Genomic DNA, 14018 nt, shown 5'->3' on the forward strand with positions numbered 1-14018 from the left:
GATTCATGTTTGTTGAAATGAATGCATAATTATTAAAGAATGAGAGAAAGGCCGAACACCTGAAGCTGTTAGGTTTTGGAAAGACCTTAGCGGTCACCCAGAATAATGATTGCTAAACCCACCTGCATATTAGTATATTTCAGTACTATTAGTGTAAATTAGAGTGCTTGGAAAAATTTGAGATTCTAGGCCCGAGTCTGGAACAAAATCTTTTGCATAACAACTCAGGAATCTGAATCTTAGTCTTCCCAGGAGTTTTCTGGCAGCTAGTTGAGCAATTTCCTCAGATTGTCTCCTATTTTATAGATGAGGAAACTGAGGCACAGATAGGTTGTATTATACCAGAATCCAGAGCTTAAGAGTGACCAGGTGAGACTAGAACTCAACTCTCTTGGATGTCTAGGCCACTGGGTTGTGGAGGGGATTTTTGGGTTGTATGAAAGGGATAGAGAATATGATTTCCGAGATAACTATACAGTTGGTCAGTTGGTCCTCAGAGAGTTGTCGATTGCCTGCTAAACTATTTTCTGGGATGTCCAGAAAAATGAAACATAGATCCTTTCCCTGTAGGAGTTTATAATCTGGTGCAAGAAATAAAACCTCTACACAGATAACCACAGTGCAAGGTGGAAAGTGACAAGGTGCAAGGTCTGGACAGCCGTTCGCCAGCACGGGCTAAACTGCTTACTGCCATCTTGTGTTCTAAACATTGTGGCAGGAAATTCTACTTTCCTCACAGGGACAATCCCCTGCCATTGTGGCCCCCTCTTCTCACCCTTCCACAGGGGACAACTCACCAGCCACTTGGTCTAGAGTTCATTACCCTAGTCATTTGATCACTCTAAGGAGACCCCCCCCCACCCCGCCGCTTTCTACTGCATAGCTGACTGTCACATGCAAATTTCACTTTGCTCTTAGGCATTTATGTGTCTAACAAACATTATTGATTGTCTACTACTAGTAGCTAACATTTATTGAGTTTGCTAATACTGATAACATTTATTGAGTGCCCACTATGTACCAGGCACTGTTTTAAGTCTTTATCTGTATTAATTCATTTAATCCCATGTCAAAGGAAGAGGCCACCTCTCCATATCTGAAACAATATTTGAAGCTGAATTTATTGTTTATTAAGCAAAGGAGAGCTGTACCTCTCTTTGAACAAAACAAAAGTTGTGCTTATATAGAGTTTTGGAAGGTGTTGAGTTGAGGAGCTGGTGGAAATGCAGAAATCAGTGTTTAGTGGTTGACTGACTTTCATATTTGAAAGTGTGGTTCCTGGAGTGAGACTTGTTGATGGACTGACTCTCAGAAGTCAAATGATCACAAAAAAGGAGAAGAGAGAGCATAGAAAGAGAGTGGCTGCAGTAAAAAGAATGGAGAGAAGAGGCTGGCCCGGTGGGGTAGTGTTTAACTTCACATGCTCCACTCTGATGGCCTGGGGTTTGCAGGTTAGGATCCCAGGTGCAGACCTACACACCGCTCATCAAGCCATGCTGTTGCAGCATCCTACATACAAAATAGAGGAAGATTGGCATGGATGTTAGCTCAGGGCCAATCTTCCTCACCAAAAAAAGAAAAAAAAAAGAATGGAGAGGAGAGGAAAGTGAGAGCTTCTCATCTACTGTTTCCTTTAAAAATCCAGAAGCAACAAACTCAGTTTTGCCTAGTTGACTCTGTTCCCCAGGTTCTTCTTTCAGTCCCTACTCTCTCTTCTCCAGCCCATGAATTGTGTTCTATATCTGCCCCATGTCTAACTACAGGTATTTCCTGCTAGGTTAGATCCAGTAACTTGCAATGGCATCTCAGAGGAGGGGGACATTATCACTGGCTGGTTGAAGGAATTAGAGAAATCTTCTTTTATTTCATAGCCAACAAAGATCTATTGAACTCCTATGCACTGCCAGGCATTTTCTGGATGCTGCAGAAACAAAAGTGAAACCAACAGACACAAGCTCATGCTCTCAGAGAGCTTTACATCTATTGGAGAGACAGATATTTAAACAAATAAATGAATACATACATATTGTATGTCACATAGTGGTCACTGCTCTTGAGTCAAATAAAGTAGAGAAAGTAGGGAGGGGAGAGAAGTGGTTGCGGTTTTAAATAGAGTCATCAAGGAAGGCCTCACTGAGAAGATGATATTTAAGGAAAGAGTGAAAGAATAGTGAAGAAGCCAAAGTGGGTGGAACTTGGTGAGCTTGGAGGGCAGTCATAAGAGATCAGGTTTGAGGTCCAAGAAATAATGAGGAAGGGGCTCGTTTAGGGCCTTAGGGATCATTATAAGGACTTTGACTTTTAGTGCAACGAGATGAAGAGTCATTAAATGGTTTGAGTAGAGGAGTCATCATGTGATCCAACTTATCTTTTCAAAGGAACATAGCAACTACTATGTTGAGAACAGTCCATATGGCGTGCAGGGCAAGGTTGGAAACCAGGGGGTTAGTTGGAAGGCTACCACATTAATCTATGCATTTGCTGGTGGTTTGGACTAAGAATTTGCTGGTAATGGGGGAGCGGATGATGAAAAGCAGTCAGATTCTGCATACATTTTTCATGGAAGAGTCCTCCAATTGAAAGGCTTCATTAGTAACAACTATAAACTCCAGCAGTTAGATCGGAAGTCCTGAATATGCATTCCCAGAAGATCACAACTTGACCTACTGTACAATCTCCAGAGGGTCTTCTCCAATCTGGGCAAATTCAGGGGGAGGAAGAGGCACATTATCGCATCTGGCAATAGAAATAAAACACATTAGGAAAAGAGGCATAATCTATACCAAATTCTTTATAGTTTTTTAAAATGATATTTTCTCCTAGATAATTGTATGAATTATGAGAATTTCTTTAATTGATGGCTGTGAAGACAGAGAGGATTTTAATTTCAAGTTCACTGCTATTCTGGTTGCAAGTGGGTGTTTGACATTTGTGTGTGTGTGTATGTGTGTGCGTGTGTGTGTGTCTGTGTGTGAGAAAGAGAAGGAGGGAGAGAGAGAGAGAGAGAAAGAGACTTTGAGAGGGCTCCAGGGTGGCCGCTATTCCCTGGACAATAAAAACCTGAAACCCTATTAATGAGGTTAAAAAAACTTAACTTTTTCTGTGTGCTTAATAATAGTATTGCCTACTGACATAACCAGGGTTCCCTGAATAATTGCCCTCTTTTCCGATTTATTTTTAGGACGTAAAAAATTTGGGGAGGAAGGTGCCTTTAGATATAAGAGCATTTCCGTCTAAAAGCTCAATTCCAGGGCTTCAACATTTGGCCCTAAACCATGTTAAATACATCCTTTCAAGTGAAAGTGAAGGATGGAACTAAAATTCATCGTTGGAGCTCGGGATGGTTTACCCTTCAGTATGAGGATAAAAGATTGGTCCTTTGCTGCAGATTCCATCTTTCCCAAATTGGGGAATCTTCCTGTGACATATTTATCTGCCTCCGTGGACACCATTTGAGTTTGCCAGTAATAGAATTAAAGGATATATAAAACCACAGAATTTTTCCAAAACATTTAACTTTGAGAAGACGGACTCTAAGGCGTAGTAAATGTTAATACTATTAGAGCCCTCAGTAAGTATAAAAGTCTTTGAAATACATATAGACCACCAGCATATTTAAGGTAGACCTACAAAGTAGAAGTAACTCACTGTGCTGGGTGTGGTGCTGAAAAATACTTTTTAAAATTGTTTCTGTTAATTTCTATAACTCAATGAACATGAGGAAAGAGATACTGATAAGAAAAAGAGAGTACAGTCGAATCAAAGCTTATGGCAGATATTGGTTGAATATCTGAATTTAGTTGCCGGAATTATTTTTGTGGAGGGCTATTTTGGGTCAGCAGTAACCTTTATTCTCAGATACAGATTTCCTTGTTGACTTTTAACCTTTCGTCGCTGACCGGCAGTTGTATAGTCCTGAAAATGTTCCGTTCTATCCTTCTGCCTGTGCCTAAACTGCAAGTTTGAAAAGTTTAAAGGTATTATAAATGGGTGTGCGCAAATTATCGTGCTGCTCACGCGGTGTTTATCCTCCTTTCAGTAGGAAATTGCTGAGCACATTTAAGGAAGGGCTCCCAGCGACAAGGCAGTGTCTGTGATATCAAGGGTCATTTAAACATAGGCTTATAATGTAAAATTAAGAGAAGTGACATGTCGATGTTGTTTTTCTTCTTTAGAAATGACTTATTAAAAGGAAATATATGGCAATCCTTAACAAATTACAAGAGAGTGTGTGTGCCTGAAATAGACGTGGGTTTGTGTTTTCAAAGATCTTTTTGTTCATGTGTTTGAAAGGTGTCTGCAAGAGTGGGCAAAATGGGTTGAATTTACATTTCTTGAGTTCTTCCACACTCCCTGATGCTAAACAAGATGCTATAGGAATGGGGAATAGAACTTTCTTTCCTTAACTCTGTCATGCCAGTGGGCACCATAAGAAAATGTCAACTTCAGTGCCTCAGATTTATTAAAAGATAGTATGCCACTTGAAGTTGGGACGGTGACCCATTTTCTCCTTGTGTTTTGTTGTGTGATCTAATTAGATTATCTTTCAAACACAGTTTGTTTGTGTGCTTCCAGGAGGTATTGATCAGCAAGAGATGGTTTCAAGTAAGAAGAGCGCTGTTCTCGTGGATGGGGTCATACTGAATGGTCCCACAACAGATGCAAAAGCGGGAGAAAAATTTGTTGAAGAGGCCTGTAGGCTAATAATGGAAGAGGTGGTTTTGAAGGCTACAGATGTCAATGAGAAGGTAAAAATAAAAGCCTATAAGAAATCCCAGGAATGGGAAAGATAGGTTTTTTCCAAATCTGGATGGCCAGATGTAGAGGAAACGGGAAACACATACTTTAATTTCCCCCATACATTTGTTTCAAGGGGATGCCCAGATACCAGGGTTTGTGACCCCCAACCCTCACCCAGTATCTGCTTTCCTGGAAGGATTGACTCCCTAACTTTGCCAGCCATCCTTTGTTAGGGGACTGGCTGAGACTCCAGAACTTAACCAGGCTGTGAAACTCAGGAATGAAGCTTTCTGCCCTCGATAATCATATAGATTATAAATAACCTGATGCTCTGATTTATACACTCTCCAAAATACTCTTTACTCCCCATTTTTTTTGTGCATATTCTTTATGTTTCTAGTAAAAACTAAGCAGAAGGTATAAAAGAGTGCGAAAAGTTTTCACATTTATCTGATGGCCCTTACTGGGAGCCTGTCTGGGCTTTGGCTAGAAATCTTGGGTTGTTAAGTCTGACTTCTGACTGGTACCAATTTATTGGTTCTAGCTTTCAAATTCAGGCTCAAATTCAGATTCAAAATGATATTGGAGCTACTATTAATAACATCTACTTTTATGAGTACTTACAATATGCCAGGTGATGTTCTAAGGACTACTTCACATGTAATTGTGTGTTTAATCCTTAAAAACCCCTAAGAGGCAGATACTACTTACTAACTCCATTTTAGAGATGAGGGGAAAAAATGAGGCTCAAAGAGGTCAGGTACCTCTTTGCCCAGGATCATGTGCTAGTAAGGATCAGAGCTGACACTGAAATTCAGGCTGGCTTCAGAGTTTGTGCTTTGAACTACTCCTTTATATGTTTCTTAAAATCCCTAAATTACTCTTTATCATATCGATCACCTTTCATATTGGAATTGGATTATGAACAAATGGATATATAGGAGAGGTTTTTATTTCAATTCTACTTGTCAGAAATAAATGTCGTTAAAAACTTTTTGGAATGTGAAGTGGTATTTATTCTGAATTGTTGATCACATGCCTTTGGGAAAACTAATAGAAAAATAGGTTGAAATGACCCAGGAACTTAGAATAGTTATGTTCAAGGCAAAATCACTGATGGTATTCCCTTATAATATATTTATAATTACATATTTTCTGGTCTTACCTGTACTTGTGACATATTTTGGACTTATTTTACTTTAGAGCACACTGCTTCTCTGCTAAGAATTTTCTTAATTGGCCTTTATTCAATCATTAAATATTAACTGAGTGTTAGCTACGGGTAAGGCATTATATTCATCTCTGGGGAATAGAAAGAAAAAATAAGATAAAGGTTCAGCTTTGATCTGAATTTATAGTCAAATTGGAAGGATAAGTTTTTATTGGAAAAGAGAACAGAGGATTCCAGTAAGAATATGATAAATGCCCTGTGACTGGGGCTGACTTTGGGAATTTCACAGAGGAGTGGACACTTTGAGCTTTGGTGCGGAATGTGACGGTTAAGTAACATTTTGATGGGCAGAGAGAAGTCGGCCCATGCATTTTTGAAGAAAGCAGGAAGGTAAATAATGGAAAGAGAGTTGCAAAAGGCCAAGATGTATTTACCATAGCAAAGGGAATTTTTGTCTAGAAAGAAGAGTTCATATAGGGAACCAAGGGGAGAGAAGATGAGAAGGGGAAGCTCAAGATCTTAAGTTATCAATTAAGGAAGCACAAGTGGATTGCGATATAGTAGATGTGCCGGCTATCCATGTGAAGCTGGACTGAAAGCTACTTTGGGGTTGAGGGAGGGAGGTGAAATTTTTATGCCACTGACTTTGCCTACTTTGCCAGAGAACCAACAGGGCATCATTAAAAGGCGACCTGAAGATCCATCTCTACACTTAGTGAGATGATTACTTCTAGTGCCCTCTCTGGTAGATGTTCTTTCTCAGCCACTTTTTAAAAGAATTGAGTTATAATTTACATTCAGTAAAATTTACTCCTTTTGGTGTGCAGCTCTGTCAGTTTGAAAGGTTGTGTAACCATCACCACAATTAAGATATAGAATGGTGCCATCATCCCCCAAATTTCCCCATGTTGCTTTATTGTCAACACCTCCCCTCACCTCTAGCCACTGGCAGCCACTCATCTGTTTTCTGTCCCTGAAGTTTTTGCCTTTTCCAGAATGTCAGGTAGATGGGACCATACCACAAGTAGCCTTTTGAGTCTTGCATTTGAGATTCATCCATGTTGTTGCACATGTCTGTAGTCATTCCTTTTGATTGTCCCGGTCACTTTTGATTTACCTCTGCCTGTGATAGTTCTAACATCAGAGTTTAATTTCATATCTCTTGGACATTGGTACTTCCCCCTGCTTCCCTCACCCTCCCACCTCCTAGTCATTTCATTTCCTGGCTATCCTTGTCTCTCTCTTTCCCTCCACAGCCAAACTTTTTTAAGATTGTCTACACTCCCTCCTTCTCTCTATTTCCTCACCTCCTACATCCCCACTTCATGGCAATCTGGCCTCCACTCCCACCTCTTTAAGTCAAACTGCTCTTGCCAAGAAAACCTCCTTGTTGATAAATCCCATGAGCACTTCTCAGTCTTTATCTGATTTGGCTTCTCAGCAGGACTTGACAATGATGACCATCTTCTCCTTCTTAAGACTTTCTTTTTTCTTTGTTTTAGTAGCATATACTCTCCCAGGATTTTCTCTGCTTCTCTAGCTTGTCCTCCACCTCACAAGTGAGCTCCTCTCCCTTTGCCCGTTCCTTAAGTGTTGGTGTTGCCCAGGTGAGATCGGCGCCTTTCCTCATAGCTGTAGGTTCTCTCTGAGCTGTGTCATCCATGTCATATGATCATAGTATATGCCTGGAACTCTGTTCTTGATCTTTCGCAAGAGCTTCAGACTAACTGCTACACCCCTTTTAGATGTTCTGACAGGCCTTAAACTGAATATGTTCAAAACTTATCATCCCCATCTCACCCACAACCAGATTCTTCTTCTCGTCACCACCATCAACCCATGCATGCAAGCTAGAGACCTCAGAATTATCCTTGACTCATCCCTCTCCCTCATCCTTACTGTGTAACTTATTTCCAAGTTCTATTGATTGTGCAATTTAAATATCTTTAGAAATACTTCATTCCTATAGCATCTGCCCTCATCCAGACTACCACTTTCTCTTGCCTGGTTTATTAGAATAACCTCTCATTTCCAATTTTAGCTGGAATCTCCATATAGCAACTAAAGCTATTGTCCAAGAGACAAGTATGATCATATCATCCCCCTGTCCAAAACATTTCAATGTCTTCATTAAAACCAAGTTCGTACCCTGCAACATGCCACGTAAAGTCTGTCATGATCTGAGTCTTGTGTATCTCTTCATTCACTCATTCATCGCATCTTTATTGAGAACCACTTATACGACAACCTCTGTGTTAGTTACCTTGGACCAGTGAGCAAACAGACGAACATCTATGCTCTCAAGGAGATTATGTGAGACCTCATAAATGAATTACATGGTATGGAAAAAGGAAGAGTAGAAAAAGTCAGGGGGAATTAATAGAGATGGGGCAAGGTGCAGCTTGTGATTTCAAATAGGGACCCAGGATTGCTGTCATTAAGAAAGTGACATCTGAGCAGAGTTTTGAAAGAAGTGAGGGAGTTAGCTGTGAGGCTATTTGGGAGAGGAGCGTTCCAGGAAGAGGGCGAAGACCATGCAAAGACCCTAAGGTGGGAGCATGCCTGGTGCCTTTAAGGAATAGCCAGGAGGCCGGGGCAGCAGGCAGAGTCAGCCAGGAGGAAAGCCGTGCTAGGTGAGACAAGAGAGGAAACACTGCCAGAGGCAGCAGATTATACAGGATTGTTTCAGGTCATTGTAAGGACTTTGGCTTTTACTTTGAAGGAAATGAGGAGCCTTTGGAGGTATTTGAGCAGAGGAATGACCATGGCTTAGATTGAAGAGGATCATTTTGGATTCTGGCTGCTAGGTTGATAGTAGATTGTACAGGGCGAAAGTGCAAGCAGAGAGACTACTTAGGAAGTTATTTTGGTATTTCACCTTTACTTCTTGCCTCTCCCTTCCTCAAACTCCATGTTCTAGCCACACCAAACTTACTTCGTTCTTCAGATGTGCCATGAGCTCCCTTATATTTCAGCCTTTGTTACTTTTATTACTTCCACCTAGAATGCCTCTCACATTACCCCATCCTCTGATCTCTGCTTGACTCTCTCTACTCTTACCTCATGTAACAATTTAGATATCAGTTCCTCCAGGAAATCTTTGACCTTCCAAATCTAAGATGGAGCCTCTCATTTGTTCCAATGACATCTACATTACTGTCATGGCTCTTTTCACACTGAACTGTGGTTGTATGTTTAAACCTCTGTCTCTCTCACTTATCTGGAAGCTTTACAAGGGTGGGGTCCATGCTTCCAACCACCTCTCAACACTTGGCTCCAGTGGCTGCTCAATTAACTGTGCCATTGCCGAATCTCCAGGTTTGTGAATGGCGATCTCCTGAACAGCTGAAACAACTTCTAGATTTGGAGATGAGAGACACAGGAGAGCCACACCACAGGCTGCTGGAACTCTGCCAGGACGTCATTCGCTACAGCGTCAAAACTAGTAAGAACTTTAATTTACTTCCTTGATCTGTACCTCTAACAAGTTCTTACATTTTCTTAAGCACGTATTTACTTCATAGTAAAGCTGAGTATGACAATGTTTATGAGACGAGAAACTTGAATCCAAAAATAGTGGCTCTGATAATTTTACAATGATCCATTTAATCCCCAATACAGAGTTGTTGTCAAGACCAAAGATAAATTGATAGAAAAACTGTTGGTGTTAGTGATCATATATAAATATTATCTGCTCTTTGGCAGTCCCCATCATCTGTTTATAATCATGACCATATATCATGACTGCTACTTAGCATTTCTTATGTTGATCCAAACTGGCAAATGATATTTTAATTATAGAATTCATTAAGGGATTTTAAATCTTGATGGCCCAGAATATGCAAAAAAAAAAAAAAAAACCCCAAAAATGTTCTAGAGGGTGTCTTTACTATAAACAGGAATAGATTTATTTGGAAGATACTGATTAACTCTTGGCAGTTGATAATTACCAAATTATCTTATCAAATCTAGCAAGATCAAAAAATCAAAACCCTTACAAAAGTAGAAGAAAAATGAATACATGATAAGTTTTGTTGTTATTATTTCACAATGATGCTCAACCACCGTGATCTTTCATAAGTGCAGTAACATGATATCAGTCCTGTGCTGGAGTACTATTGCAACTGACTGTTAATATCCTATACACCCAGTGAACAAATCTCAAAAGCAGGAGGATAACTTTCCAAAACATGCATTTCTCAGTGTGATGTGAAGGTAATCTAGTGCTTAAGACCATACTGACATTATGCTTTGTGAATTCTGACACTGAACTAAATTTAGTGAAAAGAACATAATAAAATCCTGGCTAAAAATAATTGGTTTGTATTCCCTTGGGAAAGTCTGATGTATGTATCAAAAACCCAGTTAGCATTTCAAAAGCAGAGATACATATCTTACTATTATAGTGCGTGTCAGAAGTGTAGAATGACATTTAATGCAGCAGATTTTTTGGTTTGCTGGATATTTTCCATAATGTTGCCATGGAAATCAATCATAAATTAACACAGAACTAAAAGAAAAATCTTATTAAAATTACTTGTAGCAATGCCTGGTTTCCTTTGCCAGATTAGAGGAAGTTTTCCATGTTTTATTTGAAAAGACATTTCCTTTTGAGACTTTTGTTTTTTATTGAACCCCTCGTTTAAGGAGAAAAAAACCTAAACCCAAATGCTGTAAGTTGTGATGAGAGGTTACTGACTCAAGTGGTTCCCAAATCCTCAAATTTAGAAACAGACCTCCTGCCTCTTTGTTCTTTGTTGTCCTGGGCTTCCTCTGATTAAGAATGTCAAGCCAGTTAGCCTGTTGTTTGGTGTGAATATTCACACTGTGGAAAGCCAAGAACCTTTATGAGACCTTTCACAGAAGGGGAAAAAATAGAAAGTTGGAACTGAAGTCGTTTGAGTCTTAAAGGCGACTGCCTTTGAAGTAAGTTGAATCAGAAAGTTTACGTAAGCTGCACGATGAGTCACGTCGTATTCCATCTACATAATGCCAGCTGCATTAGGAAAAAGGGTCCGATCTGAAAAATGGAAAGGCCACTCACTGCTGATAGCCTGAAGTGTACCCTGTTGGTGAGTGAGATGCGTTTAAATGTAGGGAAGTTAATACTGATATTTTCAGAAGATAAAGGTCACAGGCTTTGACGCTTGTACAAGCAGCATTCAAATAACCTGTTTCTCAAGCATCCTTGTTTAGGTCTGGTTGTAAAAAAAAAGAAAAAGAGAAAAGAGCAGGTAAACCAATGCTCTTAAAAGAGTGCTCAAATTGTGCTTGGAAACATTATTGTTCAATAGAAAGAGCTATGAGGTGGGTCTTCAACATTTGTTTCCCTTGTCCATGATTAGATTTTGAAGGCTTTTTTAAAATTGAGCTTTAATTTACATTCAGTCAAGGGGACAGATCTTAAGTGCTTAGCTCGATGAATTTGTACATACCTGTGCATCAGTAACCATCACCCAGATCGAGAAATGAGCTGTTCCCAGCTCTCCAGGGGCTCCTTCCACGTCCTTCCTAGTCAATATCTCCTTCCCAAAGGTATGCAGAATTCTAACCTCTATCTCTGGAGATCAGCTTTGCCTGATACTGAATGTCGTATAAGTGGAATCAAGCAGTATATATTCTTTTGTGTCCAACTGCTTCATTGTCTGAAAGATTCATTTATGTTACTGCCTTTTTGATCTTTTTTTCTTTTTTATTGCTGCATGAATGAATATTTTGTTTCAATTTACAGACCACCCAAGATTTTTCAACCAGTTATATGCTGGACTTGATTATTATTCATTGGTGGCCCGATTTATGATAGAAGCATTGAACCCAAGTGTGTAAGTGCCATTTTACTGGAATTTTACACTGAACATGGATTAGAGATGTTTTTAAGTAGATGAAATTTTACTTCATGGATTTCTATTTAACGGTTTCACTTACACAGAGTCATCATAAATAATGGAATAGTGTTACGACACTTAGCAGTATTCAAAGAGCTGTTTGATTTGATAGTGGTACTGTGAAACGGGTAAGGCAAGCATTGTTATCTCCTCTTAACAGATGAGAAAATTGATTGAACAACTTTTCCTTCACTCCTGCATGAAAAGCCATGTCTGTGCTAAGTGTCGTATACTTTGAATAAAACAAATCTTGACTTTGCCTTCACAGAGCAAAAAATCTAGTGAGAAAGACATACTAATTGAAATGATCCACACAAATTAATGTAGAATTCAGTTTCTCATATGAAGGAGAGGTACATGATGCTATAAATATACATGGGACATTTTTTCCTAGTTGAGAGCTCAGGGAAGTCTTCTCTGAGGAAGCAATAGCTAAGAACTGAAGGATGAGTAAAAGCTAACTAGGTGAAAAGAGGAGGGAGGAGTGATGAGTTCCAAACTTAAGGAACAGTATGTACAAAGGCCCTGTGGCAGGAGACAGCATGTCATATGCTATAAACTGAAAGGTCAGTATGGGGTTAGCTGAGAAAGCTATGGGGAATATAGTGGAGGATAAGACTGGAGAGATAGAAGGCAGATGTGCAGGACCCAGTAGGCAATGTTTGTGAGTTGTTCTAAGTACCGTGGAAGGCCATTGAAGGTTTCTAAATCATTAGGTGCCATTTGCTTATTGAAAAGATCACTGGAAATATGGAGAGTGGATTGGAGGGGACCAATCAGGAGGAGATTACCTTAGTCAGGTGAGAGATGATAGTAGCTTGGACTTAGAGGAAAGTGGTAGGAAAAGAGAGAAAAAAAATGTGTTTAGAAGATAAAACAGGAAAGACTGGGTAATACATTGGGTCTTAGAAATGAGGACAAGGGGTAGGTTTAGGAGATGGTTCTTGGGTCTCTGGCTTTCATAGCTGGGTTGATGGTCATGTTATTCATTGAGATAAACATTTGAAGAGGGAACCAGTTTTTAAGTGCATGGTGAAGAAGGCAAGAGTAAGAAGTCAAATTTCACTTGTGAGCATTTGAGTTTGCAGTGACTTTGAGATATTTAAGAGTATATATCAACCAAGCTGAGAGATGTATGGGCCTGGAACTCCAATATCTATAAGAAAGATAAAAATTTAGGACTTGGCAAATCGATGGTAACTGAAATATTGGGCATGCATAAGATTCCTTAAGTCAGTGACTCTCAACACTCATTGCTCATTAGAATCAATCTAGGAACTTTTAAAAAATATTGAGGCCTGGGTCCCAATCCAGACCAATTAAATCTGAATTTCTATGGGTGTGTCCCACATGTTAATATATTTTCAAAGCTCAACAAGTGATTTTAATGAGCAGGATAGAGGCACTTGGAATAAAAACAAACCAGGAAGTTGATAACCACTGCCTGTGGGAGAGTATAGAATGAGGAGAGAAGAGGGCTGAGGACTGGGCCTTGAGGCCATCTAATATTTAATGGCTAGGAGGAGGAGGTCAGCCTACAAGAGAGAGAGAAGAAAGAGAAATCAAGTGAGAGGGTGTGGAAGCCATGGAGGACAGTGCACTAGGGTTGCCTGTTGTTCAGTATTCAAGTGAGACAAAGAATAAAAAATGTCCCCTGGATTAGCAACATGGATGTCATTGGTGACTCTAGTTAGAGAATTTTTGGTGGAGTAATGAGAGATGATAGCAGGTTACAATGGGTAGAAGAGTTAAGTGGTAGATAAGTCAGAAGAAACAGTAAAATTATACACTTCTGTGAACCTTTCTTGTTTATAAAATGACATAATGTCTGTAGAGTGCTTGGCGCATGGGGGATAGATGTTCATTTATTTTTTGCCTTCTTCCCAAAGTTTCCCCTTCTGGGTGTTAAAATAATTATATTAAATTCTGTGCCTATAAATCTAAATGTGTCTGCTTAGCTTATATATTTAGAGTACACTTTTATTCAGATACAGGTTAATGTAATCACCTAATTGTTTGCGATTATAGATATTTAGTCATCCTCAAGTGATCTGGAGAGAGAAGAGACTCAAAGATTACTAAACAAGGCATGATAAGTGTCACAGGTTGGGTTCCCTGGGCAGCTGGTCTAGAAGGAGTTTAGTGAGTAGGATGTTTATTAAGGAATACCCTTAGCACCAACATGGGTGATGGGAGGGGACAGAAGCAGGAGTGGGCAGAGA

General features: G+C 39.6%; 1 protein-coding gene across 11 annotated transcripts in view; it reads left to right on the plus strand.

Annotated features, from left to right (window-relative positions):
• The window catches only part of GADL1 (glutamate decarboxylase like 1), a 157994-nt gene that overhangs the window by 25714 nt on the left and 118262 nt on the right, over nt 1-14018 (plus strand). For 8 of the 11 annotated variants that reach the window (XR_288569.3, XR_011427009.1, XR_011427011.1 and 5 more), the window contains 3 exons: nt 4576-4748; nt 9230-9356; nt 11643-11733. Coding sequence is in view for 7 of the 11 variants with exons in the window: in XM_005600868.3 (XP_005600925.1) it covers nt 4576-4748; nt 9230-9356; nt 11643-11733 (391 nt within the window). In the remaining 4 variants the exon portion in view is untranslated. Of the gene's footprint in view, nt 1-3181; nt 3572-4575; nt 4749-9229; nt 9357-11642; nt 11734-14018 lie in introns of all 11 variants that reach the window. The other 3 variants (XR_011427010.1, XM_070238071.1, XM_070238074.1) reach the window with 1 other exon arrangement.

Source organism: Equus caballus, chromosome 16, assembly GCF_041296265.1.
Source record: "Equus caballus isolate H_3958 breed thoroughbred chromosome 16, TB-T2T, whole genome shotgun sequence".
In the NCBI taxonomy this organism is placed as follows: Eukaryota; Metazoa; Chordata; class Mammalia; order Perissodactyla; family Equidae; genus Equus; species Equus caballus.